Genomic DNA, 27,864 nt, shown 5'->3' with positions numbered 1-27,864 from the left:
GCGGCGGGAATCTTCTAAGCTTAGAGCATCTATCTGTGCAGAAGAGGGCGCTGGGTGGGCCCCACCTCCTCCGGCGCGTTGGGCGTCGCCGCTTTAAGACGGCCGCGGCGCGAGCAGGTCTATGGTAATGAGCCGCCGCCGCCGCCGCCGCCGCTCTGCAGAGCTTGCCCGCCCGCCGGGGAGGCGAGGGAACGCGGGTCTGGGCCCGGGACCGCGGCGAGGACGCGGGGCACGCGAGGGTGGCGCAGGGCGGTCGCTGGCAGCCAGGCCCGGGCCGGAGCGTGCGGCTTCGTCGGCGCAGGCGGGCGATCTCCCGCGGGCAGAGGGGACACCCTAGGTCTCGGGAACCGGGGACCCGGCAGAGCCAGGGGTCCTCGCGGCCCGCGGGCGCAGGTGGCGAGCGCCCGGAGCGCAGGTGGAGGCGCAGCGCGAGCCCGCAGTGGTCGCGGTGAGTCGGGAGCGGGCCGGGCTTCGAGAGCGGGGTAGCCCGGCGCATCGTGGGGGCTCCGCGCGCGACCCCGCCGAGCCATCTAGGTGCAGGCCCTGCGGGACGCACAGGTGGCCCCCGGGGACCGGCGCCCCGGCCCGGGCATGAGGCGCGGCGGGGTCGGCAGGAGCCGGAGGAAGAGCCGCCGCGGCTGTTGACCCGGCTGGCCGGGAACAGGGAGAGATGCGGAGCCGGGCTGCCAGCGCCCCCCTCCCAACGCCGCTGCTGCCGCTGCCGCTGCTGCTGCTGCTGCTGCTGCTGCCGCCGTCGCCACTACTGGGAGATCAAGTGGGGCCCTGTCGTTCTCTGGGGTCCGGGGAACGCGGCTCCTCCGGGGCCTGCGCCCCCGCGGGCTGGCTCTGCCCAGCCTCCGCTTCGAACCTCTGGCTCTACACCAGCCGCTGCAGAGATTCGGGTATTGAGCTGACTGGCCACCTGGTGCCCCACCACGATGGCCTGAGGGTCTGGTGTCCAGAATCGGGGGCCCATATCCCTCTTCCGCCATCCCCTGAAAGCTGCCCCTGGAGCTGTCGTCTCCTGGGGACTGGAGGACACCTTTCCCCACAAGGCAAGCTGACCCTGCCTCAAGAGCACCCTTGCTTAAAGGCCCCGCGACTCAGATGCCAGTCTTGCAAGCTGGCGCAGGCCCCAGGGCTCAGGGCTGCGGAAGGATTACCAGAGGAATCTATGGGTGGGCGCAGGAAACGGAACGTGAATACAGCCCCCCAGTTCCAGCCTCCCAGCTACCAGGCCACGGTGCCTGAAAACCAGCCAGCTGGTACCTCTGTTGCATCCTTAAGAGCCATTGATCCAGATGAGGGTGAGGCAGGTCGACTTGAGTACACCATGGATGCCCTCTTCGATAGCCGCTCCAATCATTTCTTCTCCTTGGACCCAATCACCGGTACTGTCACCACAGCTGAGGAGCTGGATCGTGAGACCAAGAGCACCCACGTCTTCAGGGTCACTGCACAGGATCATGGTATGCCCCGACGGAGTGCCTTGGCCACACTTACCATCTTAGTGACTGACACCAATGATCATGACCCTGTATTTGAGCAGCAAGAATACAAGGAGAGCCTCAGGGAGAACCTGGAGGTTGGCTATGAGGTGCTTACAGTCAGGGCCACCGACGGCGATGCCCCCCCTAACGCCAACATTCTGTATCGTCTGCTCGAGGGGGGCAGCCCTTCAGAAGTCTTTGAGATTGATCCTCGCTCTGGGGTGATCCGAACCCGTGGCCCTGTGGATCGGGAAGAGGTGGAATCCTACAAATTGACAGTGGAGGCGAGTGACCAGGGCCGGGAGCCAGGCCCACGGAGTTCCACGGCTGCAGTTTTCCTGTCTGTGGAAGATGATAACGACAACGCACCCCAGTTTAGTGAGAAGCGCTATGTGGTCCAGGTGCGGGAGGATGTGACCCCAGGAGCCCCAGTCCTCCGAGTCACAGCCTCGGACAGAGACAAGGGCAGCAATGCCCTGGTGCACTATAGCATCATGAGTGGCAATGCCCGGGGACAGTTCTACCTGGATGCTCAGACGGGGGCCCTGGATGTGGTCAGCCCGCTTGACTACGAGACAACCAAAGAATACACCCTACGGATACGGGCTCAGGATGGTGGCCGGCCTCCGCTTTCCAACGTCTCTGGTCTAGTAACGGTGCAAGTCCTGGACATCAATGATAACGCCCCCATCTTTGTCAGCACCCCTTTCCAGGCCACTGTCCTGGAGAGTGTCCCTTTAGGCTACCTAGTTCTGCACGTCCAGGCCATTGACGCGGACGCTGGAGACAATGCCCGCCTGGAGTATAGCCTGGCTGGAGCCGGGCACGACTTCCCCTTCACCATTAACAACGGCACGGGCTGGATCTCTGTGGCTGCCGAGTTGGACCGGGAAGAGGTTGATTTCTACAGCTTTGGTGTAGAAGCCCGAGACCATGGCACGCCAGCACTCACTGCCTCAGCCAGCGTCAGCGTAACCATCTTGGATGTCAATGACAACAACCCAACCTTTACCCAGCCAGAGTACACAGTACGGCTCAACGAGGACGCCGCTGTGGGCACCAGTGTGGTGACAGTGTCGGCCGTGGATCGTGACGCTCACAGTGTCATCACCTACCAGATCACCAGTGGCAACACCCGGAACCGCTTCTCTATCACCAGCCAGAGTGGAGGGGGACTGGTGTCCCTTGCCTTACCACTGGACTACAAACTTGAGCGGCAGTACGTGCTGGCAGTGACGGCCTCTGATGGCACGAGGCAGGACACAGCTCAGATCGTGGTGAACGTCACCGATGCCAACACCCACCGCCCCGTCTTCCAGAGCTCCCACTATACAGTAAATGTTAATGAGGACCGACCGGCAGGCACCACAGTGGTACTGATCAGTGCCACGGATGAGGACACGGGTGAGAATGCCCGAATCACCTACTTTATGGAGGACAGCATTCCCCAGTTCCGAATTGATGCGGACACCGGGGCTGTCACCACCCAGGCTGAGCTGGACTATGAGGACCAGGTGTCCTATACCCTGGCCATCACTGCTCGGGACAACGGCATTCCTCAGAAGTCTGACACCACCTACCTGGAGATCCTGGTGAATGATGTCAATGACAATGCCCCCCAGTTCCTGCGTGATTCCTACCAGGGGAGTGTCTATGAGGACGTGCCACCCTTCACCAGTGTCCTGCAGATCTCGGCCACTGATCGTGACTCGGGTCTTAATGGCAGGGTTTTCTACACCTTTCAAGGAGGGGACGATGGAGGCGGTGACTTCATTGTGGAGTCAACATCGGGCATTGTGCGGACCCTGCGGAGGCTGGATCGTGAGAATGTGGCCCAGTACATCTTGCGAGCATATGCGGTGGACAAGGGGATGCCGCCAGCCCGCACACCCATGGAAGTGACAGTCACTGTGTTGGATGTGAATGACAACCCCCCTGTCTTTGAGCAGGACGAGTTCGATGTGTTTGTGGAAGAGAACAGCCCCATCGGGCTGGCCGTGGCCCGGGTCACAGCCACTGACCCAGATGAAGGGACCAATGCACAGATCATGTACCAGATTGTAGAGGGCAACATCCCTGAGGTCTTTCAGCTGGACATCTTTTCAGGGGAGCTGACTGCCCTGGTGGATTTGGACTATGAGGACCGGCCCGAATATATCCTGGTCATCCAGGCTACATCTGCTCCCTTGGTAAGCAGGGCTACCGTCCATGTCCGCCTCCTTGACCGCAATGACAATCCACCAGTGCTGGGCAACTTTGAGATTCTTTTCAACAACTATGTCACAAACCGCTCAAGTAGCTTCCCTGGGGGTGCTATAGGCCGCGTGCCTGCCCATGACCCTGATATCTCAGACAGCCTGACGTACAGCTTTGAGCGAGGAAATGAACTCAGCCTGGTCCTACTCAATGCGACCACAGGAGAGCTGAGACTGAGCCGGGCACTGGACAACAACCGGCCCCTGGAAGCCATCATGAGTGTGTTGGTGTCAGGTAAGGAAGATGCCCAGGGGTGCTGGGGTGGGAATAGTCCTTGGGAGAGGCCTGGACAGCCACTGGAGGTGGAGTGTCATCCGAGGAGGAGCTGGTGACCCAACTCTTCCAGGTGGATAGCCCAGAGGTTGAGAGATCAGGAACCAGCCTGAGAAGAAACCCCAGGAATCCTGGCAGCTGGCGCAGGCCCCGCCTGCTGCCCCAGGCTGGGTCGGGCTGCTTTGGTTGGCTGCCCCCTGCCTACCAGACTGTGACGTGGTGGGGGAAGTGTTGTGAGGCTGCCCTGACTGTGGATGCCAAGAATTGTGGAAAAAAGGGCGCGTGGAAGACTGGAAGGCTAACCGAGCTGGGGGAGGGAAGACCTTGGCTGGGAGAAGGAGGCAAGTTGGCCCCTCGGCACCCCTGTCACCCTCATTAGGAAGGCCCTGTGATCTCACACAGCCTTTGGCAGGTCAGAGGGCTACAGGGACACAGGGTTCCTCCAAGGGGTCAAGACCCTGCTGTCCTCCTCTCTCTCCCTCTGTCTCTCAGCAGAGCTGCAGAATCGGCTGGCATGGCTTTGTCTTGAGCGTTCTTTACCCTCCAGGAAGAAAGGGCCGGCTTGGCTGCCCCTTCAGAGCTCCAGGCAGGAAGTAAAGCCAGGGCTCATTGTCTCTGCCCAAACAGACCTCACTGTCCTGAGTTCTTGGTTGAGGTCTGGCTTGGGGGAGGGGCTGCGGTGAAGCTAGGGCAGATGGACCTTCTTGGCCCCAAGACTCCCTGTGGGCTGTTCTTGGGATGCTAGGCCTTCCTTGCTGACCATGCAGGCATAGTTTCCAGAAAACAGGCATGGGGACCAGATTGCACCAGGACTACTGAGCGTGGAGAGCAGACTCCAGGGTCCTGATTTGGTGGGGAGAGAACAGAATTGTAGGGGCATGGGAGCCTGGCTGGAACCCAGACTAGGCATTCCTGCTGCTTGCCCAAGCGCTCAGCCTGCAGACACCCCAGACAGCAGGACTTGGAGAAGGCAAGCAGGACTGGGTGACAGTATTTCATCCTGTCTGTCAGTTCTGGGGGTGGAAAGCGAGGTAGGGGGTGGGGAGGCAGACTCAGTAGCCAAGTACCTTTTTGAGCCTGGGAGTTGGGACTCGGGGTGAAGGAGGAAGAGACTTAGTGATTTTCCAGGGGTGAGCACAGATGCTCCCCTCCAGGCAGTTTCCACACATCAGGGACGGGAAGATGGCCTCAGACCCCTTCCTGCTCATACTTCTTGCTGGACAGATACTTCCTGGTCCCACCCCTCAGGTGGCTGCAAGGACCCCAGAGAAAGAGCTCTCAAAGGCTATATGGATCAGGCTTCCAGCCATCCGCGGCTTCAGCCCCCCTCTAGGAGGAGGGCACTAGGAGCACCCCCATCTGTGCCTGGCACTTGGAGGCAGAAGAAGGGCCTCTCCCTCCTGCCCTCCACCCAGAGCCTTCTGGAGTGAATCTGGCTAGACCATCCGGGGCCAGTGTGGAGGCCGGCCCCACTTAGCTTTGCTTCCCTACCAAGGCACACAGTCCAAGTCCACAACCCTCGAGGCTAGAGGGAAAGCTGGGGCAGCACCTACTACCACTGTGGCTGGTCTTTTTGCCCTTGCCCCCCTCCCCCATCGGCCCTGACCCTTCGAGGCAGTCACCAAGGCAACCCCAAAGTTCAGGAGGCTGGGTGAGGGGAACTAACGCCCACTGTGGCTTTGTCTTCCTTCTCTGGTTCTTTGTCCCGTCCTTCCCTCCCACCCTGCCCATGGGGACCCTCCTGCACTGGCTGTCTGTCACCTTCTCCCCAGCTCCGTCTCCTCCATCGCTGGCTCTTTTCCTAGGGTCTTTTGTTTTCTCTGTTGGTCTCTGTGTTTAGATCTCTTTTTCCTTCTTCCCTGTGGCTGCAGCTGCCCCAGCCTGGGCTCCATGGCTCCTTGCAGTCCAAACTGGTCTGGGCTGCTGTCTTCTTCAGACACACCTGAGAACCTGCCCCAGGCCTGCTCACCTCCCAGACAGCAGAGCCTCTGCCAGAAGAGGAAAGGCTGGGAGTCTGCCTCTGGGATCCTCCCCGGTGCAGTGGGCAGAGGCCTAGACCCGGGTGGTGTTTCCTGGGTCAGAGCCTACCCCAGTTCTTCTGTCTGAATCAGCTCAGGCAGCGTACTGGTCCCTCCTATTCCCAACCTGCATTTGCACCTGAGGGGAGACCCAGGACAAGGCAGGAGAGAAGGACAAAGGAAGGAGGAAGAGCAATGGCTTGGTTGCTGGGCTGGGGCAATAACAGAGGGGCAGGTGGCCACAGATGGTGGGCCAGATGGGATCAGCAGAAGCACGCTGAGAGGGCCACAGACAGGCCGGGGTTGGTGGAGAGGACACGCAGGAGTGTTGGTTCCCAGGGCCAGGGGATGGCAGAGCTTCTCCTGCTCATTGGTCTAGGAGCACTATGTAGAGGCCTGTGTTACTCTCCGTCTGGAGGAACTTCCCATTCAGAAAACACTGGGCTATGACATCAGGGCCTGCTCAGCCCTAGGCCCCAGTGCAGGCTTCTGCAAGGAGGCAAAGGAATCTGATCATCATGGGGACCTAGGGGCAGGCTAGGGGGCTTGGAGGACTGTTGTCTTGGTACCCTAGGCAAGGCAGGAGGGCAGAGGTGAGCCGTGGCACGGCAGCAGGCTTTTTAGTGACAGCAAGCAGATCACAGCAGTGAGGCTGGAGGGCATGGAGGCAGTGGGCCCAGGGCACAGCTGAGGTGGATGTCTGCCCGGGCTCAACTAACTACCCAAGGTAGCAGCCGCCCGAAGTAAGTGTGACATGTACAAAATAGAGTTCCATATGTCTTTCCTGCTTCTGCCCCAGCAACACTGACTCCAGCTCTCTCCCAGCTGGGTGCAATTTTTGGCATCTGCTTGGAGTGTCTGCTGCCATGTTTTCTTTTTTCTTGATTTTTTTTTTTTTTTTTTTTTTTTTTTTTTTTTGTTAAGACAGGGTGCCTGTCCTGGATCTCGCTCTGTAGACCAGGCTGGCCTCAAATTCACAGAGCTCCACCTGCCTCTGCCTCCCGAGGGCTGGGATTAAGCATGTGCCACCACCACCGTCTTGCTGCTGTGTTTTCAAGATACTTTTATGTCCCAGGGATTCTCATCAGCATCTTAGTTTTTACTGAACACGCGCTCTGTGTAAGGCATTGTAATAATTAGGAATGCCCCTGTAACTCTTCCAACCCATTTCCCTCTCTCTGCAGCTCAGTTTTCATTTGTAATCTAAACAAAGTCCGTTCCCATGTGTATGCACATTCAGGTGTGTATGGCCCTTCTGAGCTAGGGTGTGTGGGTGGGGTGAGACACCAGTGAATGTGTTAGTGCTTAGCTGTTTATAAGTGAGTGTTTTGCCTGGGGGTATGGCAGGCAGACCTTTGGGTACAACTTGGTAAGCCAAGTCGGTGATGAGTAACTAAGGAGAGACCAGCCCAGTGGATCTCAGGGTAGAAGCTGCCCAGGCTCTTCTATTTCTGCTCAGATTCCCCACCCCCACTTACCCTTTCTTTCTCCAGCTTGGAGCAGGGGGTGGTGCTGTCACTGGTTAAGGTGGCTCAGCTGGATTTCCCGGGGTGGGGTCCCCCAGACAACCCAGAGTTGGGTGGGAAGAAGGCTTTGTGTGAGCGGTGTTGCCATGGGGATAGCAGGCTTGCATGGAAACAGTCAGTCATGGAGCCGAGTGCAAGGGGGACCTGATGGCCCACTGACCCAATTCATCTTCCACGCCCAACCTGCTACAGCGTGTTGAGAGGCAGGGTTATAGTAGAATTGAGATGTACAGAGTAAGGTGTGGGAGTCTCCCATGGTACTCTGGGCCCTCTAGAAAAGTAAGCAAGGGACAACACAGTTTTGGGAAAGAATCCAGAGACTGGTCTCAGGGGACAGGGCTAATACTGAGTAGGGTAAAAGGCATAAACACATGCCAAAGAGTATTGGGAAAATATGCAGAGAACGGTTTTGAAAATCATTTTCTTAAGCATATATGGGGTGACCCTCAAGGAGTGACTTGCCCACAAGCAACACATCTACTAGCCACCCTTATGCCATCTAGAAAAAGGTTTTCTTGGGTACCTTGCAGGGTGTGGGCTGGATTTTAGCCTATTTGCACGCCCTCTATTCCTGAGGCTTCCTCCTCCTAGTGATCCCTCTTCTCAGTACTCCCTCCTCCTGGTGCTCCCTCTTCCTTCCTCCTGGTACTCCCTCCTCCTGGTGCTCCCTCCTCTCTCCTCCTGATGCTCCCTCCTCCTGGTACTCCCTCCTCCTGGTACTTCCTCTTCTGCCTGGTGCTCCCTCCTCCTTGTACTCCCTCCTTCTGGTGCTCCCTCCTCCCTCCTCCTGGTGCTCCCTCCTCCTGGTACTTCCTCTTCCACCTGGTGCTCCCTCCTCTCTCCTCCTGATGCTTCCTCCTCCTGGTACTCCCTCCTCCTGGTACTTCTTCTTCCTCCTGGTGCTCCCTCCTCATAGTGCTCCCTCCTCTCTCCTCCTGGTACTCCCTCCTCCTGGTACTTCCTCTTCCTCCTGGTGCTCCCTCCTCCTAGTGCTCCCTCCTCTCTCCTCCTGGTGCTCCCTCCTCCTAGTGCTCCCTCCTCTCTCCTCCTGGTACTCCCTCCTCCTGGTACTCCCTCCTCCTGGTGCTCCCCCCTCCTTGCTCCCTTTTCTTGACTCCTCCTCTGGTGCTGTCATACAAACTTACTCCTTCCTCTGCTCAAAGCCAGGGTCTGTGGCTTGGCACTTCTGTTGCTTGGCACGTCTACTCTGCTTACCTCAAACCTAATGTTGATCCATGTTGCTTCTCTTCAGATGGTGTCCACAGTGTGACAGCCCAGTGCTCACTCCGTGTCACCATCATCACAGACGAGATGCTCACACACAGCATCACACTGCGCTTGGAGGACATGTCCCCAGAGCGCTTTCTGTCGCCACTGCTGGGACTCTTCATCCAGGCTGTGGCAGCCACCTTGGCCACACCTCCGGATCACGTGGTGGTCTTCAATGTGCAAAGGGATACTGACGCCCCCGGTGGCCATATCCTCAACGTCAGCCTGTCAGTGGGCCAGCCCCCAGGACCTGGCGGTGGGCCACCCTTTCTGCCTTCAGAGGACTTGCAGGAGCGCCTGTATCTCAACCGCAGCCTGCTCACCGCCATCTCGGCACAACGCGTGCTGCCCTTCGACGACAACATCTGCCTGCGGGAGCCCTGCGAGAATTACATGCGCTGTGTGTCGGTCCTGCGCTTCGACTCCTCCGCGCCCTTCATCGCCTCCTCGTCGGTGCTCTTCCGTCCCATCCACCCTGTCGGCGGTCTGCGCTGTCGCTGCCCACCAGGCTTCACAGGCGACTACTGTGAGACTGAAGTGGACCTCTGTTACTCAAGGCCCTGTGGACCCCACGGGCACTGCCACAGCCGAGAGGGCGGTTACACCTGCCTCTGTGGCGACGGCTACACGGGTGAGCCTAGGGCAGGGACCAGGAGGGCCGGCACCACGGGGGCAGCCCTGCAGGGCTGACGCTCAGGTCCAAGCACAAATCAGGCTAATGATGGGGCTGCCTCGTTCCTTCCGAGAGCATAAACCACAGCTGCACCAGGCATTCTTAGATTTGACAACTGCCTGCTTAGGAAGTCAGAATGAGGAGCCTTGTGCTCACTGTGCAAGCCCACACCCCCACATGCACGCCTGCACACATACCCACCGAGACTGTGTAATTGAGGTCAGTCCTGCACCTGGGTTTGTGTTCCAGCTTTGCCACTACTAGCTGTGTGAAAACGGGAGTTACTTAGCTTCTCTTCCCACAGTATTTAAGATGGAGATAACTAATTTATTTAGGTCAAAAGTTGCTTGTGAGGGCTCCTGTAAATAATCTGACACGCCGAGAAAGCTGGCTTGTGGAAAGTGTTGGCTTTTGTTTAAGTGCTGAGGTGAGGTGATTTGATCCAGTTAAAGGTGTTGCTGGCCCAGGACCAGGACTTCATACTGCTCAGTGAATCCCTTCATTAACTTGCAGCCAGACTTCCCCACCCAGGCATTGGAGGAAGGCACCGAGGAGCTGGGGTTTGGAGGCCTGGGACTTCCAGGACACTGTACCGTGTAGCCCTGAACAGAACGGCTCCATGTCTGCCTCCTTATTGGCGGGTGGCTGCAGGTCTCTTCACACCCTGCCTCTCCCTATAGGCCCTGCTGCTCCCCCACACACCTGCTCCTTTTCCCTCCCGGACTCCCAGGCCTCAGGTCCCCCAGCAGCTGGCTCACTGGCTCTGCTGGTAGGGTAGGCAGACTCAGGGCCTCCTGCTGTATCCACCTGCCCAGAACTCGCCAGACTTGACTCTTCTGTGCTGCTGCTGGGAAGTGGGGGGAGAGGGGAGGGTGAGTTTGGGAGAAGGGAGGGGAGTCTTTGTCCGGGGAGGATGGGGAAGGGGGCTTAGAGTAGGCGAATAACAGTTTCCATGGAAACAAGAGCCAGTCACTAGGCACAGGAACTGAGAACCTATCTCCAGAATCAGAATGGGGAGGGATGTCTGAATTTGCCCTCCTCTAATTCCTCATCTGTCCTCAGGCTCAGCCCCCACTCTCAGCATGGTTTGAGTGCATAGGGATCCTTAGTTGAGACCCAAAGTTCCGTTCATAGGGAAGCCCGGGCTTGCTTCACACCACGAACCCCGACCCATCACTCCAATAGAAGTGGAGAGCTGGTCACATCTCTAGGGAAGAAAACTGATCTCCACGCCTGACAGGAACCAAAGCTCCAGCGGGGAAGGCGGAAGCGTGGGGGCTGGCTCAGCCTGTTCTCTAGGTCCTTTCTTTCTAGGCATTTGCCTCTGCAGGGGCCAGAGCCTTGGGACCAGGGCCCCAGCAGGTGTGGGGAAGGGCTGAAGAGCTTCAGGGAGCTTGCCATGGGGCGGATGTTGAACTGTAGTGACAGCGCTCTGAGGGGCCGATAAGAACACCTGAGGGGACGGCGGATGGTGGACTCCGGAGAGGAAGCCACCCAAGGGGAAGTGGGAATGCTTGTGAGAGCCTGGGAGGAGTCATGGGAGACATCATCAGGGATGTATTAGACTTCTGCCACTGGGTATATCCAAGAGAAACAATTTAAAACGAGGCTCATTTTGTCTCACGGTCTCTGCAGTTTCAGTTCTAGTGACTGGCTCCTTTGGAAGCGAGGCAGAGAGGCAGAACATCATGGCGGAGGGGTGTGGGGGAGAGCAAAGCAGCTTGCCCAGGTGAAAAGGGGCCTGGGACAAGATCTAGCCTTTTATGGCATTTCTCCAGTGACCTACTTCATCCAGCTACACTCCTCCTGATGGTCCCAATACTTTCTAAAACAGCACCATCAGCCAGGACCAAGCCTTTACCATATGAGCTTTTTAGGGGGTCATATTGAAACTGTAGTAGGGGGACCCCCAGTTGCCTTCTCAGGGTCTCACCCTGCTTGTCCTTTTTCCCTAGGCGAGCACTGTGAAGTGAGTGCCCGCTCGGGCCGCTGCACTCCAGGCGTCTGCAAGAACGGGGGCACCTGTGTCAACCTGCTGGTGGGAGGTTTTAAATGTGACTGCCCGCCTGGGGACTTCGAGAAACCCTTCTGCCAGGTGACCACACGCAGCTTCCCCGCCCGTTCCTTCATCACCTTCCGTGGCCTGCGCCAACGATTCCACTTCAGCCTGGCCCTCTCGTGAGTGAGCAGGCCCCGGGGTGGCAGGGCACTGTGAGCCAGAGCAAGCGTGTGGGGTACCTCCTGGTGGGTGGGGTAGCAGATCAGGCAGTGTAAGTACTAAGAGTAGCTGTTGACAGAGCACTTGGAGTGACCTCTGTGCTTTGCCAGCAGGCTGTCCTCACTCACTCTCAGGAGCTGCCTGGCACCCTTCCCCAGCCCTTGAGGATGGGGAGCCAGGATGCCAGGGTTCTTGTCTGGGCTCATCATCTGCATTCTGACTCCATAGCCTTAGCCAAAGTGTCAGCTTTGGTGTTGCTTGGCTGGGTGGGGCACTATCATACAGGTGGGTGCCCCATTCCTTGCCCCCACACTCATCCCCTGTACAGGTTTGCTACCAAGGAACGAGATGGGCTACTACTGTACAATGGGCGCTTCAATGAGAAACATGACTTTGTGGCGCTCGAGGTGATCCAAGAGCAGGTCCAGCTCACCTTCTCTGCAGGTGAGCCCGATGCCTCATGTCCTTGCCCATCTCCTAAGGTCTCATGTCTCCCAACCCCAGACCGCAAGCTGCATACTTTCTCTCCCAGTCAAACCTGGACCTGACCCCCATCCCTAGACATGCCCACATCTCTGCCACTCCCAACTCTCTTCCTGTGACCCAGCTTACCTGGTCCTTTCTCTAGGGGAATCAACTACCACTGTGTCTCCATTTGTGCCGGGAGGGGTCAGTGATGGCCAGTGGCACACAGTACAGCTGAAGTACTACAATAAGGTGGGTGAGCACAGAAGAGTTAGAGGGCCCTGACCTTGGCTTATGTGTTTACCTAGACTTGAGTGTGTTTGGGGTTTTTTGTTTGTTTGTTTATTTGGTTGGTTGGTGGTTTTTTCCGAGACAGGGCTTCTCTGTATAGCCTTGGCTGTCCTGGAACTCGCTCTGTAGACCAGGCTGTTCTCGAACTCATAGAGATCCACCTGCCTTTGCCTCGCAAGGGCTGGGATTAAAGGCGTGCGCCACCTGGGTGATATTGTGACTGGTCATAGCTCTTGTGCCTGGGAAGAGGGAGAGGCTGTGCCATTTGTAGGGGCTTTTCTTCCCACTGGGTAGTCCTTGATTGTGGGTGTAGTTGTGTGAAGGGGTGTGACTCTGTGCTGGTGTCCACTGGGTAGTCCTTGATGGTGGGTGTAGGTGTGTGAAGAGGTGTGACTCTGTGCTGGTGTCCCCTGGGTAGTCTTTGATTGTGGGTGTAGGTGTGTGAAGGGGTGTGACTCTATGCTGGTGTCCACTGGATAGTCCTTGATGGTGGGTGTAGGTGTGTGAAGGGGTGCGACTCCATGCTGGTGTCCCCTGGGTAGTCTTTGATGGTGGGTGTAGGTGTATGAAGGGTGTGACTCCATGCTGATGTCCACTGGGTAGTCCTTGATGGTGGGTGTAGGTGTGTGAAGGGGTGTGACTCCATGCTGGTGTCCCCTGGGTAGTCTTTGATGGTGGGTGTAGGTGTGTGAAGGGGTGTGACTCTGTGCTGGTGTCCACTGGGTAGTCCTTGATGGTGGGTGTAGGTGTATGAAGGGGTGTGACTCCTTGCTGGTGTCCCCTGGGTAGTCTTTGATGGTGGGTGTAGGTGTATGAAGGGGTGTGACTCTATGCTGGTGTCCCCTGGGTAGTCTTTGATGGTGGGTGTAGGTGTATGAAGGGGTGTGATTCCGTGCTGGTGTCCACTGGGTAGTCCTTGATGGTGGGTATAGGTGTGTGAAGGGGTGTGACTCCGTGCTGGTGTCCACTGGGTAGTCCTTGATGGTGGGTGTAGGTGTATGAAGGGGTGTGATTCCGTGCTGGTGTCCACTGGGTAGTCCTTGATGGTGGGTGTAGGTGTGTGAAGGGGTGTGACTCTGTGCTGGTGTCCACTGGGTAGTCCTTGATTGTGGGTGTAGGTGTGTGAAGGGGTGTGACTCTGTGCTGGTGTCCACTGGGTAGTCCTTGATGGTGGGTGTAGGTGTGTGAAGGGGTGTGACTCCATGCTGGTGTTTGTGCTGGGCTCCTTGTCTACTACTCCCCTTCTCTGTCCACAGCCACTCTTGGGCCAGACGGGGCTTCCACAAGGCCCGTCCGAGCAGAAGGTAGCGGTGGTGACTGTGGATGGCTGTGACACAGGCGTGGCTCTGCGCTTTGGAGCTACGCTGGGCAACTACTCCTGTGCTGCCCAGGGCACCCAAGGAGGCAGCAAAAAGTAAGTAGGGAGGGAGGGCCAGTAGCTAGGGAGAGGGTAGTGCTGCTCAAGGGAATAGGGCTCTGGTGTTGGAACCAATCAGATGTGCCCCTCCTTATGCTGGTCAGTGTCGGGGAGTCAGAGTCCGGCCTTGGTGGGCTGAGACGGGAAGGAGTGAGCTGAGAGCTCCTCTGTCTATTAAGTACCTCCACTTCCTCCCTCCAGGGCCTCTAGGCCTCCGTCCCAGTTCTCCCTTTCTGAGGCCTAGTGGCAGGGTATGGGGGTGGGGGTGGGGGTGGGGAGAACCCTAAACTTAAACCCGTGTCTCTCCCTATTTTTCATCCCCAGGTCTCTGGACCTGACAGGGCCCTTGTTGCTGGGTGGGGTGCCAGACCTGCCTGAGAGCTTCCCTGTCCGAATGCGGCACTTCGTGGGCTGTATGAAGGACCTTCAGGTGGACAGCCGGCATGTGGACATGGCCGACTTCATTGCCAACAACGGCACAGTGCCTGGTACGGAGACCCGGGGGCAACGGCAGTGCTGGGAGCCAAGTGCCTGGAGGGGCGGCTGTGCATGGCATGGGAACAGCAGCCCGTGTGTGTGGTCTTCCAGCCGGGGCTGCTGGTTAGCCCCGCGGTCGTTGAGTCCCTTTCTTCCCATTCCAGGCTGCCCCACCAAGAAGATCGTGTGTGACAGCAGCACTTGCCGCAACGGCGGCACCTGCGTGAACCAGTGGGATTCATTTAGCTGCGAGTGTCCGCTAGGCTTCGGGGGCAAGAGCTGTGCCCAGGGTAGGGGGAGCAGCCACCAGAGGCTGGGGCCTTGGGTGCTGTCAGGTGTCTGGGATCCCCGGCAGGGCTGGGGCCTTGGGTGCTGTCAGGTGTCTGGGATCCCCGGCAGGGCTGGGGCAGGCTCTGGGCAGGGCTCCGGGAGCTGGGCTGTGGGTGGAAGAGCGTGTCTGGGCAGAGTTAGGAAAAGGTAGGCAGGAGACAAAGGGCCTAGTCAGAGACAGGCCCTGGGCACAATGTAGGGCGGGCCCAGGACAGGGAAAAGCTCTGGAGGGCGGGGCAGTGAGGGGACTGGGTCTGAGGGGAGCCAAGGCCGCACTCTGCAGTTCCTACTTCACACTGCTCTGCCCTTAGTCACTTTTCATCTGCCTTCCCAGAAATGGCCAATCCCCAGCGTTTCCTGGGCAGCAGCCTTGTGGCCTGGCATGGCCTCTCTCTGCCCATCTCTCAACCCTGGCACCTCAGCCTCATGTTCCGCACACGCCAGGCAGATGGCGTCCTGCTACAGGCCGTCACCAGGGGGCGCAGCACCATCACCCTGCAGGTGATGCAGGGCACGTGGGAGTGTGGCAAGCCCCGGCCGGCCTGGCTCGGGCTGCAGGATCCTTCAGGGGGTTGGACCCAGGTGGCTGGGCAGGGTTTTGGGGAAGTGAGAAGTTGGCCGGGCCCATTCGGTGGATCAGTACTGCCATCTATTGGGCATAAGGGAAATAAGCAGTCTCTCCTCTGCCCACAGCCAGGCAGTAAGTAAGTAGTAGGCGATTGGTGTTGAGGAAGCAGGGCAGAGGACTGGAAGAAGAGCCTACTGAGGTGGTCAGCTGATCTTTTCCCTCTTGCACAGCTTCAGGAAGGCCACGTTGTGCTAAGTGTGGAGGGCACAGGGCTCCAGGCCTCATCTCTGCGCCTGGAGCCAGGCCGGGCCAACGATGGTGACTGGCATCACGCACAGCTGGCACTGGGAGCTAGTGGGGGCCCTGGCCATGCCATCCTGTCCTTTGACTATGGGCAACAGAGGGCAGAGGGTAATCTGGGCCCTCGGCTGCATGGGCTGCACCTGAGCAATATTACAGTCGGGGGAGTGCCTGGTCCAGCCAATGGTGTGGCTCGAGGCTTCCGGGGCTGTTTGCAGGTGAGCCTCCTCCTCCCCTGACTTCCCGTCCCATCTCCACCTGGAGCCCTGCGCCACTGAGGGCCACTGTTGCTCTTACTCCCCCAGGGTGTGCGGGTAAGTGAGACACCCGCGGGCACCAGCAGTCTGGATCCCAGTCGTGGGGAGACCTTCAATGTGGAGCCAGGTTGTAGCTGGCCAGATCCCTGTGACTCAAACCCGTGCCCTGCCAATAGCTACTGCAGTAACGACTGGGACAGCTATTCCTGCAGCTGTGTTACAGGTATGCCAGGATCCCAGGGACCGGGGCCTGTGCCGGGGCTCACACTCTGTCTACCGTGTGACCTGGAGCCAGTCCCATCTCTGAGCCATCTTCTATACATCAAGGGTGCACTGTTTGGAGTGTAAGGAAGTAGATGAAGAGGTTAGGTGGGAGAGAATGCCAGTAGAGGACAGGGACTGATCCTTTCTGGTCCTCCTTGTCCCAGGTTACTATGGTGACAACTGTACTAACGTATGTGACCTGAACCCATGTGAACACCAGTCTGTGTGTACCCGAAAACCCAGCGCACCCCTTGGCTACGTCTGCGAGTGTTTACCAAATTACCTTGGGCCATACTGTGAGACCAGGTAGGTGGGTCAGGGCTCACCTCTGGTGTCACTCTGAGCCTGAAGAGCCCGGCTGACCTGCAGAGGTCGGAAGGACCACATGTGGTTGAACCAAGTGGGAGGGGCTGTGGCTGAGGGAGCTCATGCCTGTTTGGGTTCCCTTCTTCAGGATCGACCAACCCTGTCCCCGTGGCTGGTGGGGACACCCCACATGCGGACCCTGCAACTGTGATGTCAGCAAAGGCTTCGACCCAGATTGCAACAAGACAAGCGGCGAGTGCCACTGCAAGGTGACAGTCCCAGACAAGCCCCTGCTGTAGCCACCCTGTCCTCTATCCTGCGGCTTCTGGCCCCACAGGGGCAGCAGTGGAGATGGCCTTCCTGCAGAGAGCCGAGGGCCCTGTGCCTTGGCCCTACTGGGCGTGGCAGGTGGCTGTGTGTCCTCATTATCTGAGTACCAGGGGACCCAGGATGAACATTGAATGAGCCCTGGAATGGCTATATGGGCTGTCTGCAGCCTGTTCTGAATGCTTGGCTTCTCAGTAAAGAGTTCAACTCCAAGTCATCACCCGCTGTTGAGAATGTTGAATCCTATTCCCACAAGGACCCAGGGTAGGGAGATGCTCTCTAGGGAGGCCACAGCTTGAAGGATCCACTAGCATCCAGGAAAGACATCATGATCCAGTGACCCCCTTCTCCTCTCCCAGGAGAACCACTACCGGCCCCCTGGCAGCCCCACTTGCCTCTTGTGTGACTGTTACCCCACCGGTTCTTTGTCCCGAGTCTGTGACCCTGAGGATGGCCAGTGTCCATGCAAGCCTGGGGTCATTGGGCGTCAATGTGATCGCTGTGACAACCCTTTTGCTGAGGTCACCACCAATGGCTGTGAAGGTAGGGCTCTTGGGACAGATAGGTTCCCTCCTCACTGTATGCTAAGAGCTTGCATTCCAGGAGGCTACACATGAGGCTGGCAGTGGGTCAGGGATGTTGAGGGAAGGTGGGGGAGCCTGGACAGAGCTACCCACAGATGACCTTGTGTTCTTCTCTGCAGTGAATTATGACAGCTGCCCACGGGCCATAGAGGCTGGGATTTGGTGGCCCCGTACACGCTTCGGACTACCTGCTGCTGCCCCTTGCCCCAAAGGCTCCTTTGGTAGGTTTTAGAGACTACGATGTGATATTGAAGACTTGATCTTTTACTGTTGGTAGAATAAAGATGGCAAGCCCCTAGCTTGTAGATTCTGGGGCCCCGCTTTCTGGTTCCTAGCTCCTGGAGACCTCAGGTCACCCTTTCTTCACTTACCCCTCAACCTAGGCTGACCGAGAGTGCTTATATCCTAGACTGAACAGGACTGTTGAAAATCCTTCATGTACTGGGGACAGGGTTGGGTGCTAAACTCCAAGATGAGTCCCATGGGACTCCCACCTTTGGCGAACTACCTGGTACTGGAGTTTTGTCACATTAAAGGAAGGCAGTCCTGAAGAAGACTGAGTGCTGGGTACTCTTCCAGCCACAGCATGGGGATTGATGCTGGCGCTTAGATTAGCGATGAGCAGAATTCAGAGAAAGTAGCAGAGTACAAGGTGGGAACTGAGTGGAGGGGGATAGTGATATCTTGGGGGTGTGGTGGGGAGGTTACAAACCTCTGTTCCCATGACCTCTGCTTGTACTGATTTTGCAGAGGGTTTTGGCTCTCGAGTTACGTACACCTGTCTTCTTCTTTCCTTGTGGGCTGCTCGTCCCTGTGTGGCTCATGTGGTGGGTGCTCCTAGTGGATCTTGGGACTTCCTTTGTCTCCCTAAGCTCCACCCTCTTCCTTGTTCCCTCCAGGGACTGCTGTGCGCCACTGTGATGAGCACAGGGGATGGCTCCCCCCAAACCTCTTCAACTGCACGTCAGTCACCTTCTCAGAGCTAAAGGGCTTTGTAAGTTGACCCCCTCATCTCCTCCTCTTTTTCAACACCCCTGTCTTGGGAAATGGAGCTTCTGAATCCCTCTCCTGTTTTCCTGAGGCCCCTACCCTCAGGGGCCACCTCTTCCCCACCAACCACTTGAGGCCCTTTCACACCAGATCCCAAATCCCCACCATCCTGTCTGACCTCTGCCCTTCTGCCCCTCCACCCAGGCTGAGCGGCTGCAGCGGAATGAGTCAGGCCTGGACTCAGGACGCTCCCAGCGGCTAGCCCTGCTCCTGCGCAATGCCACACAGCACACCGCGGGCTACTTTGGCAGTGATGTCAAGGTGGCCTACCAGCTGGCCACACGACTCCTGGTTCATGAGAGTGCCCAGCGGGGCTTTGGGCTATCTGCCACTCAGGATGTGCATTTCACTGAGGTGGGGCTTGACGTAGGCGTGGTGGGGCCCAGTAGAGATCCTGCTCCTGGCAATCTTAGGGGACAGAAGGGGATACTTCCCTACCGTAAGGAGCCCCACCCCTGGCATGAAGCCTTCATGACAGCCTATAAACCATGGTGCAACACAGGTGATTCAGAGTGTCTACTCTTGCAGCATCAGGACTCAGGCGCCTAGCAAAGGCTGCTTGTATTGACTGAGGTGTGGGCTGACCTGAAGCAGAGCCCTGCCTATTATACCAAGAGCTTAGTCTTCTCAGGGCACCCAAAGGGCATGTAACAGAAGGACACACTGGGAGCTCTGATTTAGAGTGTGAAGGAAGGGTTAGAGGCAGGGTACCCTGATGGGAGTGGACAGCATGATACACAGGGCTTCCCAGGGGAGGCAGTGGGGACTGCTGAGGAAGGGTCCGAGTGGGTGGGTGTGGGCCAGGTACGGGCTGGAACTTGGTATGAGGTTGACCACAAGCACATGCCACTGTGATCGTGCCCATCTCCAGAATCTGCTGAGGGTGGGCAGTGCCCTCCTGGATGCCGCCAACAAGAGACACTGGGAACTAATCCAGCAGACAGAGGGTGGCACCGCCTGGCTGCTCCAGCACTATGAGGCCTACGCCAGTGCCCTCGCCCAGAATATGCGGCACACCTACCTAAGCCCCTTCACTATCGTCACACCCAACATCGGTGAGATGGTGCTGGCCTGGGGGGGGGGGGTGTGTGGACAGAGTCCCACCCCGTTCCAAAGGGCCGCCATGCTGGAGGGGTGGGGGGGCAGAGGCGGACTTCTGCCTGCCTCACTTGGTGTCTGACTTGCGAACATATTCCTCTCTAGTCATTTCTGTGGTGCGCCTGGATAAAGGGAACTTCGCTGGGACCAAGCTGCCCCGATACGAGGCGCTGCATGGGGAGCGTCCCCCGGATCTTGAGACCACAGTCATTTTGCCAGAATCTGTCTTCAGAGGTCAGCAGGGAACACAGATGGGGCACCAGCTTGGCCTGGGGTACCCATGAGGCCAGCTGAGGGTAGCAGCGTTTACTTCCAGAGATGCCTCCCATGGTGAGGCCCGCAGGGCCCGGGGAAGCCCAGGAGACTGAGGAGCTGGCACGGCGGCAGCGGCGGCACCCGGAACTGAGTCAGGGAGAGGCGGTGGCCAGCGTCATCATCTACCACACCCTGGCTGGACTACTGCCCCACAACTATGACCCAGATAAGCGTAGCCTGAGGTAAGTGGCTAGGACAAGGCCTGGGAGGTTGGGGTTAAGCAGGTGATGGTGAAGGGCATCTCATGGCTGTCTTGGTGACATCAGGGTCCCCAAGCGCCCAGTCATCAACACACCTGTGGTAAGCATCAGTGTCCACGACGATGAGGACCTCCTGCCACGGGCTCTGGACAAGCCCGTCACAGTGCAGTTCCGGCTGCTGGAGACTGAGGAGCGGACCAAGCCCATTTGTGTCTTCTGGAACCATTCGATCCTGTGAGCCTCTACCGCCCTTATCCCCTCTGCTTCGGACCAAGAGTCTGGACGCCCGCCCTTCCGCCTCCCTGACTCTGCCTTCTTCTTGCAGGGTCAGTGGCACCGGTGGCTGGTCTGCCCGAGGCTGCGAGGTCGTCTTCCGTAACGAGAGCCACGTCAGCTGCCAGTGCAACCACATGACAAGCTTTGCAGTGCTCATGGACGTGTCCCGGCGGGAGGTTGGACTCACCGGGGTAGCCCAGAGCTGTGGGTGGGCACCGAGGTAAGGGGCTGGCTACCAGGCCTTGCTCTTCCTTGACCCCTCTGGCACTCATCCCTCAGAATGGTGAGATCTTGCCCCTGAAGACTCTGACATATGTGGCCCTTGGAGTCACCTTAGCTGCCCTGATGATCACCTTCCTCTTCCTCACCCTTCTTCGTGCCCTGCGCTCCAACCAGCATGGCATCCGTCGCAACCTCACAGCTGCCCTGGGCCTGGCCCAGCTGGTCTTTCTCCTGGGGATCAACCAGGCTGACCTCCCTGTAAGTTACTTCCCCTCCCAGAGACCATCCCCAATTCCAGCCCCGCCAAGGCTCCCTGGTGACCCCTCTCAAGCCTTCTCCCATCCCTGCTCCCACAGCAGTGAATCGATAGAGGGCCCAGCTCAGTACCTGGTCCACAGTTGGCTCTTCTCTAGTCCTCTCTCAATGTTCCAGCATCCCAGATGTTCTTGCGTAGAGCCTGGGCTTCCTCTGAGGCAGCACACCCCACCCGAACTCCCCGCCGCCGCCTCCCTCCCCTGGGTTGCTCCTGGTACTGGCCATCTTGGCTCCTGACCAGTGTCCTGGCCCTCAGTTTGCTTGCACAGTCATTGCCATCTTGCTGCATTTCCTGTACCTCTGCACCTTCGCCTGGGCTCTGCTGGAAGCCTTACACCTGTACCGGGCACTCACAGAGGTGCGAGACGTCAATGCCAGCCCCATGCGTTTCTACTACATGCTGGGCTGGGGCGTCCCTGCTTTCATCACAGGTACCCTGCCTCCTTTCCTGGCCCCTGGCCCCTGGGTCCATGCCGTGTACCCCAAACCCGTAGCTCACGTCCTGAGACTCCTCCCTTCCCCCTATATTTGGACAACCTGGCGTTAGGTATGAGGGGTCGGGCTTCTTCCTGGAGAGGGGAGTGGACTACTGGCCCTTCTGTAGGCTCCACCCCGGCTCTGTGACCCTTTGACTGCGGCCTTATTTCCTCCACCCTGAGCGCCTTGCTTGGCTACTGTCTCCGTGCTCCAGGTCTAGCTGTGGGCTTGGATCCTGAAGGCTACGGAAACCCTGACTTCTGCTGGCTCTCCATCTACGATACCCTCATCTGGAGTTTTGCTGGACCAGTGGCCTTTGCTGTTTCGGTGAGTGCCAGGAAGTGAGTTGGGGTGAGCAGGATGAGTGTGTCCTCCAGATCCCCCTTTAGGAAGAGCTGAGGCTTCTGGGCAGGGCAGAACACGCCTAAGCTCTCTGGTCCTCTCATGTTCCTCTCTACTGCCCAGATGAGTGTCTTCCTGTACATCCTGGCAGCCCGAGCTTCCTGTGCTGCCCAAAGGCAGGGCTTCGAGAAGAAAGGCCCTGTGTGAGTATGGGCAGGTGGTTGGGCACAGGGTGGGCACTGGTGTGGAGGGTCCCGTGGCAGAACTCACATGCTGCCCTGGCTTCCAGCTCAGGCCTGCGCCCCTCCTTTGCTGTCCTCCTGTTACTGAGTGCCACGTGGCTGCTGGTACTGCTGTCCGTCAACAGCGACACTCTCCTCTTCCACTACCTCTTCGCTGCCTGCAATTGTGTCCAGGTACCCGGCCCCACCCCACAGAGTGGAAGGGAGCATGCCCGGGGATGGGTTAGCGGAGTACGTCAATCATTGCTGTCAATCATTGCTGTCTGCCGGCCAGGGCCCCTTCATCTTCCTCTCTTACGTGGTGCTCAGCAAGGAGGTCCGGAGAGCACTGAAGTTCGCCTGCAGCCGCAAGCCCACTCCTGATCCTGCTCTCACCACCAAGTCCACCCTGACCTCGGTGAGGGAGCCTGGGTCTGAGCACAAGAGGTGTCTCTATGTGGGGGCGGTGGGGGCAGGGAAGCAGGCCCATAGAACCTGCTGTGGGCGCCCTTTTCTCCACATCCCTTCCTCTTAGGAGGAAGGGGTAAAGAGGTGTGTGTGTGGCCTTGGGAGGAGAGGCTGTCCCAGGAAATCCAGGGCAGTTGGGGGTCTTCAGTGTTGCGCAGCTATGGCATAGCTGTGACCATTGCTAGGCCCTAAGGTGAACGCAACATAGAAGACTTCTACTTTAAGACCCGGGCATGGGGGAGGTAGGGCTTGAGGCAAGTTCCTGGCACCCTTTACTTTCTAGCCTGGGGCCCATCCCTCCAGCTCTCCATCTCATTGACCTGTCTGTCTCCTGCCTAGTCCTATAACTGCCCCAGCCCCTATGCCGACGGAAGGCTGTACCAGCCTTATGGAGATTCAGCTGGCTCACTGCACAGTGCCAGCCGCTCAGGCAAGAGCCAGCCCAGCTACATCCCCTTCTTGCTGAGGTAAGCTCTGGAAATGGGAGTGCTGAGAAGGGAAAGACCATGCATGCTAGAACCAAGACCAACCAGCTGCTAGAAACTGAGTGTCTCAGACAGTGGCTAACACAGGTCACAGCTTAGATTAGAAGCAGTAAGGGACACAAAGTAGGACATGGGAATCCCACTAGAGAGGCCAGACTGAGCCCTACAACGTGATCTTGTCTTTTTTTTTAGGGAGGAGTCCACGCTGAACCCTGGCCAGGGTCCCCCTGGCCTAGGGGACCCAGGTGGCTTGTTCCTAGAAGGTCAAGACCAGCAACACGGTGAGAACAGAGGGCCCTGGCTGCCTAGCAGGGCAGGGGCCTAGCTTTTGCTGAGGGTGGGCTGGGCAGGTGGGACAGTTGTGATCCCTCCCTGACCTCCCAGATCCCGACACGGACTCTGACAGTGACCTGTCCCTGGAAGATGACCAGAGTGGTTCCTATGCTTCTACCCACTCATCAGACAGCGAGGAAGAGGAGGAGGAGGAGGCCGCCTTCCCTGGCGAGCAGGGCTGGGACAGCCTGCTGGGTCCTGGAGCTGAGAGACTGCCCCTGCACAGTACCCCCAAGGGTGGGCCAGCACCAGGGCTGCAGCCTTTGGGGGGCAATGGAAGCCCAAGAGGCTAGGGCTTCTTGGAAAACAGAACTGGGGTGGCGGCTGTCCTGGCTGCCTACCCTCTCTGGGACTCATAGACTTCCTTTCTTTGACAGATGTGGGTCCAGGATCTGGGAAGGTCCCTTGGCCAGGAGACTTTGGGACCACAGCAAAGGAAAGTGGTGGTAGCGGGCCCCTTGAAGAGCGGCCACGGGAGAATGGAGATGCCCTGTCTCGGGAAGGGTCTCTGGGGCCCCTTCCAGGCCCTTCTACCCAACCTCACAAAGGTGAGGGAGCCTCCCCCAAGATGCTTCACTCTCAGCTTCCTGCTGGGGTTCTCTAGGATGCCCTAGAGCTTCCTACCACAGCTCCTGGTACCCACCTCCTTGTCCCCAGGCATCCTCAAGAAGAAGTGTCTTCCCACCATCAGCGAAAAGAGCAGCCTCCTAAGGCTGCCCCTGGAGCAGGGCACGGGGTCTTCTCGGGGCTCCACAGCCAGTGATGGCAGTCGGAATGGACCTCCTCCCCGCCCTCCACCACGCCAGAGTCTCCAGGAACAACTAAATGGGGTCATGCCCATCGCCATGAGCATCAAGGCAGGCACGGTGGATGAGGACTCATCAGGCTCCGAGTGAGTCGGGTTGGGTGGGGGGTACAGGGTGTGAGCTGCAGAGGTCCTGGCCGGGGCAGAGCTCCCTCCGAGCTCCATCCGGCTACTCTGTTAGGCAGTCGGAAGATGGATGGGCTGAGTGGAGTCCCACTCCTTGTGTGCCCAGACACCACGGTGCTCTGTTGCGGGGTATCCCAGACCCCCGCTGGGCTTTAAGGGCCGCAGCCTAGTCCTGGGCAGCATGAGAGGGTGGACACTGGGGCTGCTTTTCTGTTTCTTTCTCTGGTGGAAGCTGCTCACTGTCCCCTCTGCTGCTCTGGCTAACCCTCTGTCTGCCTTCTGTACCACTCTCCTCTCCTGCCTCTCCAGATTTCTCTTCTTTAACTTCCTGCATTAACCCTGGGCCGGTGTTCCTTCATCCCGAAGCTTCCTTTCCTCCCCCTGCTGCGCTCATGCCCCATCCTGTCTTCTGCTTTATCCCGCCCCTGCTCCCTACTGCCCGCCGCCGAAGCAGCGATGACCAGTCCATCTGAGGAGCCTGGGCCTTGCACCTAAGGCCACCTAGTGCCAAGTCCCTCCCCCACCTCCCCCTCACTGCACTTTGGACCCCTGGGGCCAACATCTTCAAGACAAAGTTTTTCAGAAAAAAAGAAAAAAAGTGGAAAAAAAAAAAAAAGAATTAAAAAAAAAAAAAAGGATCTCTACTCTTCATGACTTCAGGGATTAATTTTTTTTATACGCTGGAAATGGATGTCCCTTTCCCTTCCCAAAGAGGATAGGACCTCCCAGGACGTGTCCCAGCCTCTCTTCAGTTTCCCATCTGCTGTGCCTCTGGGAGGAGAGGGACTCTTAGGGGGCCTGCCCCTCCTTTGCCATCACCAAAAGGAATGGACGAAGCCACACGGACCAGGGGCAGGAGCCCCCGCGAGGCTGCACCGGACAGGCCTGAGCTGGTGAGGGGTCAGGACAAAAAAGGCACTTGCCACCGGCCTATTCCACCTCTCCCAGGAACTGAAAAGCCCTGTCCGGCCAGGGGCAGAAGGACTCATCGCTCCTGGACCCCCAAATGCTGCATGAACCGTTTTAAGGGGAAGCCTGTGCCCCGACGTGGGGAATGACTACCCTGGCCCCGTCTCCTTTTCCTGGACTCTGGCCATGCGCTACAGCCCAGGCGTTTGCTCCGTTTGCTGACCCCAAAGTGCTTCATTTCCCTGCCCGACTTTCTGGGGTGGGCCAGACACCCCCTCAGTTGGGCTTCTTTGCTGTGTGTGGCACCCACCGGGAGGAAGAGTAAGCACAGAGCTGCCTTGGTGGCCCCGAGGGGCCTCAGGCACAGGTTTCAAGTCTGGGTTCTGGTGCCCATCCCCCCCACCCATGCCCCCACCCCCAAATCAGACGAATGCTGTTTTGTCTGACCTGCTGTGGCCTCTGAGACATGTTCTATTTTTAACCCCTTCCTGGAATTGGCTCTCTTCTTCAAAGAACCAGGCCCTGTTCCTCGTTGTCCCCTACTCGACCCCAGCTCCCCGTGAAGAGAGAGTTAATATATATTTTTATTTATTTGCTTTTTGTGTTGGGATGGGTTTGTGTCCAGTCCCAGGGGGTCCGATGTGGCCATTGCAGGCTGGGTGAGTGTCTAGCAGACCTGGATTTGGGGGCTACCATCCGTCCTCTTCCTCTATGGCTCCCCTCAGTTTTTGACAACCGCTGTTCATTTGAAGCACCCTCTTCTTGAAGCATGTGTCCCAGACTTGTCACCGATCCCCTTCTAAAGCAGGTGGGGAAGATGTTCCTGTCCCACACTTGGAAGGCTGGCCTTTCTGCCATGGATGCTCACCTGTCCTCTGCCTTCTCCCCCCAGCAATTCCTGTAAAGGGTTAAAAATTTAACTGGATTTTTTTTTTTTTAAACTACTGATGACTTGACTTTAAAAAAATACAAAGATGCTGGATGCTAACTTGATACTAACCATCGGATCGTACTGTTTGATTGTTGCTGTAAATATGGTAGTTTTGGTTTTGTTTCTGCCTCCCCATACTACTGAATAAACTAGTTCTGTGCAGGCACTGTGTCATATCATTGGCCTTTATGTTGCAGTCTGGGTGGAGACCTGGATTTGGGGACCAGGACAGGTAGAGCCTTCAAGTTCCCACGAGAGACTAAAGCCATAGCAGCCCAGAGCCCTGAGCCTGGCTGTTTGAAGGAAGAGAAGGTGGGTGGGTAGGAAGGTACCTTTTCCCCAGGATAAAGGACTGGCATGGCCCAAGAGCCTCCACATATCAGACTGAGTCCCAGACAGGAACGAATTTTCTGGGGCAGAATTCAGTAGATAGGGAGAGATGAGTGGCAGATGGGAATCTGTGGGCCATTTTTTATTTGTTCTATTGGGGAATGAAGCATACTCATTCTGGGGATAAGTGTGTGCTTGGTAACATCACTTCTAGACCCACATTTTTGTTTGTCAGAGGTCCATCCAACAAAATAGGACTCACCGTGGGGGCAGCATAGGGTTGAAATTATCAAACCCCAGAAGCAGGCGATGTGGCCTCATTTGCCTGAGCCTTAGTTCCTCGGTCTGCAAAATGAGGACAGTGGTAACAGCCTTTGCCTAATTGAGCTTTTATGAGGATTAAATAACTTAACACATGCAAAGTGCTTACAACTGTTCACAGTGCATCGCAAGAGGCCAATAAACACCTGCCTTCCCAGCTGTTGCTTGTGGGGAGGAAGGGGTGGTGGACAGAGTGCACAGACAGGAAAATAGAAACCCAGGCCAAAGGAAAGGAGGCAGGCAGTTAGCTGAACAGGAAAAGCAACTATAGCAGGTAGGCACTACCAAATGGATGCGACTTCAGCAGCTCTGGAGCAATGTGGGGTGGAGGCCGAAACTCAAGACTGACCCAGAGAGGGGAACATGCCTTGCCGGCTCCAGCCACCAGATGGCAGCAACACAGGGGTCTGCAGCTGGCTTTGCTTCTTCACCACCAACAGGAACTTGGATTAAAAAACAAAAACAAAAAAAACAAAAAACAAAAACAAAAACACGCCACCTACTGCCCATGCCTAGGTGTGTGTTCTTCGACTTGTTGACAGTACAGATGCCAGTCAGAGCAGGAGGTCACCAGCTACCCTTGTTCCCTGAATTCTGTGTGGTGACCTATCCACTCAGAGGATGGAGGCCCAGACTAGAAAACAGGACAAGCAAAGCCTGGAAGACCCCAGGAGATCGAGGGGACTCAGCTACTGACTGGTCGGGTAAGCTTGCCCTAGTAGAACTCCTCCAAAGTCTCATTAGCACAGAGCCCTGGGCCAGGCTGACTGAAGGGAGAGGAGGAAGGCAGGAGGCTGGGGAACACACCTGAGGCTTTGTTGCCTCATGCCAAGGTCCTCCAGAACACAATAGATGGCATCTGGGTATCTGCCCCCTCCCCCACATCCGGTTCCTAGAATTTCAATGGCTGTAGGAGATGGTGCCCAGAATTCAGGGAAAGGAGAAGGCAGAGGCAGCCGCCGCTGTGTGTGTAGGCCCTGTGTGCTTACAGGTGTGTTAAATGAAGCTTAAGGTCGGCCATAAAAGGGAAAAGAGCCCCTGAATGTGGGGGTGGGGCGGGGCACCCATGGCCTAAGAAGGGCACTTGTGAGCATATAGGCATGGGTGGAGATTGTCATCAGCTGTCCCCCTTTCCATTGCTCAATTGCCTTTGGGGAAGTTTCTTCTTCAAAAGGAATCGATTTAGTTCTGACTGCAAGAGTTAAAGACCACAAAACCCGGGAGAGCCTAAGCTGGACTTTCAACAGGTACCCACCACTGTGTGCTCACTCTAAATGAGTTCAGTGCTCCACTACGTACAAGACACAAGAGCACTGTAGACATTTCCAGAC

General features: G+C 57.4%; 1 protein-coding gene across 2 annotated transcripts; it reads left to right on the top strand.

Annotated features, from left to right (window-relative positions):
• The first annotated feature begins 135 nt into the window (after positions 1–135).
• On the top strand, positions 136–26,044 carry Celsr2 (cadherin EGF LAG seven-pass G-type receptor 2). Of its 2 annotated transcripts, XM_036189318.1 has the most exons (34): positions 136–3,980; positions 8,816–9,463; positions 11,461–11,683; positions 12,052–12,167; positions 12,352–12,440; positions 13,736–13,893; positions 14,221–14,384; positions 14,538–14,663; positions 15,038–15,204; positions 15,502–15,789; positions 15,877–16,051; positions 16,257–16,398; positions 16,547–16,667; positions 17,085–17,268; positions 17,429–17,530; positions 18,209–18,303; positions 18,504–18,713; positions 19,231–19,414; positions 19,563–19,691; positions 19,774–19,954; positions 20,039–20,206; positions 20,298–20,424; positions 20,528–20,728; positions 21,042–21,216; positions 21,477–21,589; positions 21,728–21,807; positions 21,894–22,020; positions 22,121–22,243; positions 22,633–22,760; positions 22,971–23,059; positions 23,163–23,348; positions 23,489–23,659; positions 23,769–24,003; positions 24,352–26,044. In XM_036189318.1, the coding sequence occupies exons 1-34, from the start codon at positions 671–673 to the stop codon at positions 24,377–24,379; spliced, it is 8,763 nt and encodes a 2,920-aa protein (XP_036045211.1). In that variant the 5' UTR covers positions 136–670; the 3' UTR covers positions 24,380–26,044. The 2 variants fall into 2 exon arrangements, with proteins under 2 accessions (XP_036045211.1, XP_036045212.1); XM_036189319.1 differs by lacking the exon at positions 23,163–23,348.
• The last annotated feature ends 1,820 nt before the right edge of the window (positions 26,045–27,864 follow it).

This window comes from Onychomys torridus, chromosome 6, assembly GCF_903995425.1.
Source record: "Onychomys torridus chromosome 6, mOncTor1.1, whole genome shotgun sequence".
NCBI lineage: Eukaryota > Metazoa > Chordata > Mammalia > Rodentia > Cricetidae > Onychomys > Onychomys torridus.
This window is presented reverse-complemented; position numbering and strand designations above follow the sequence as displayed.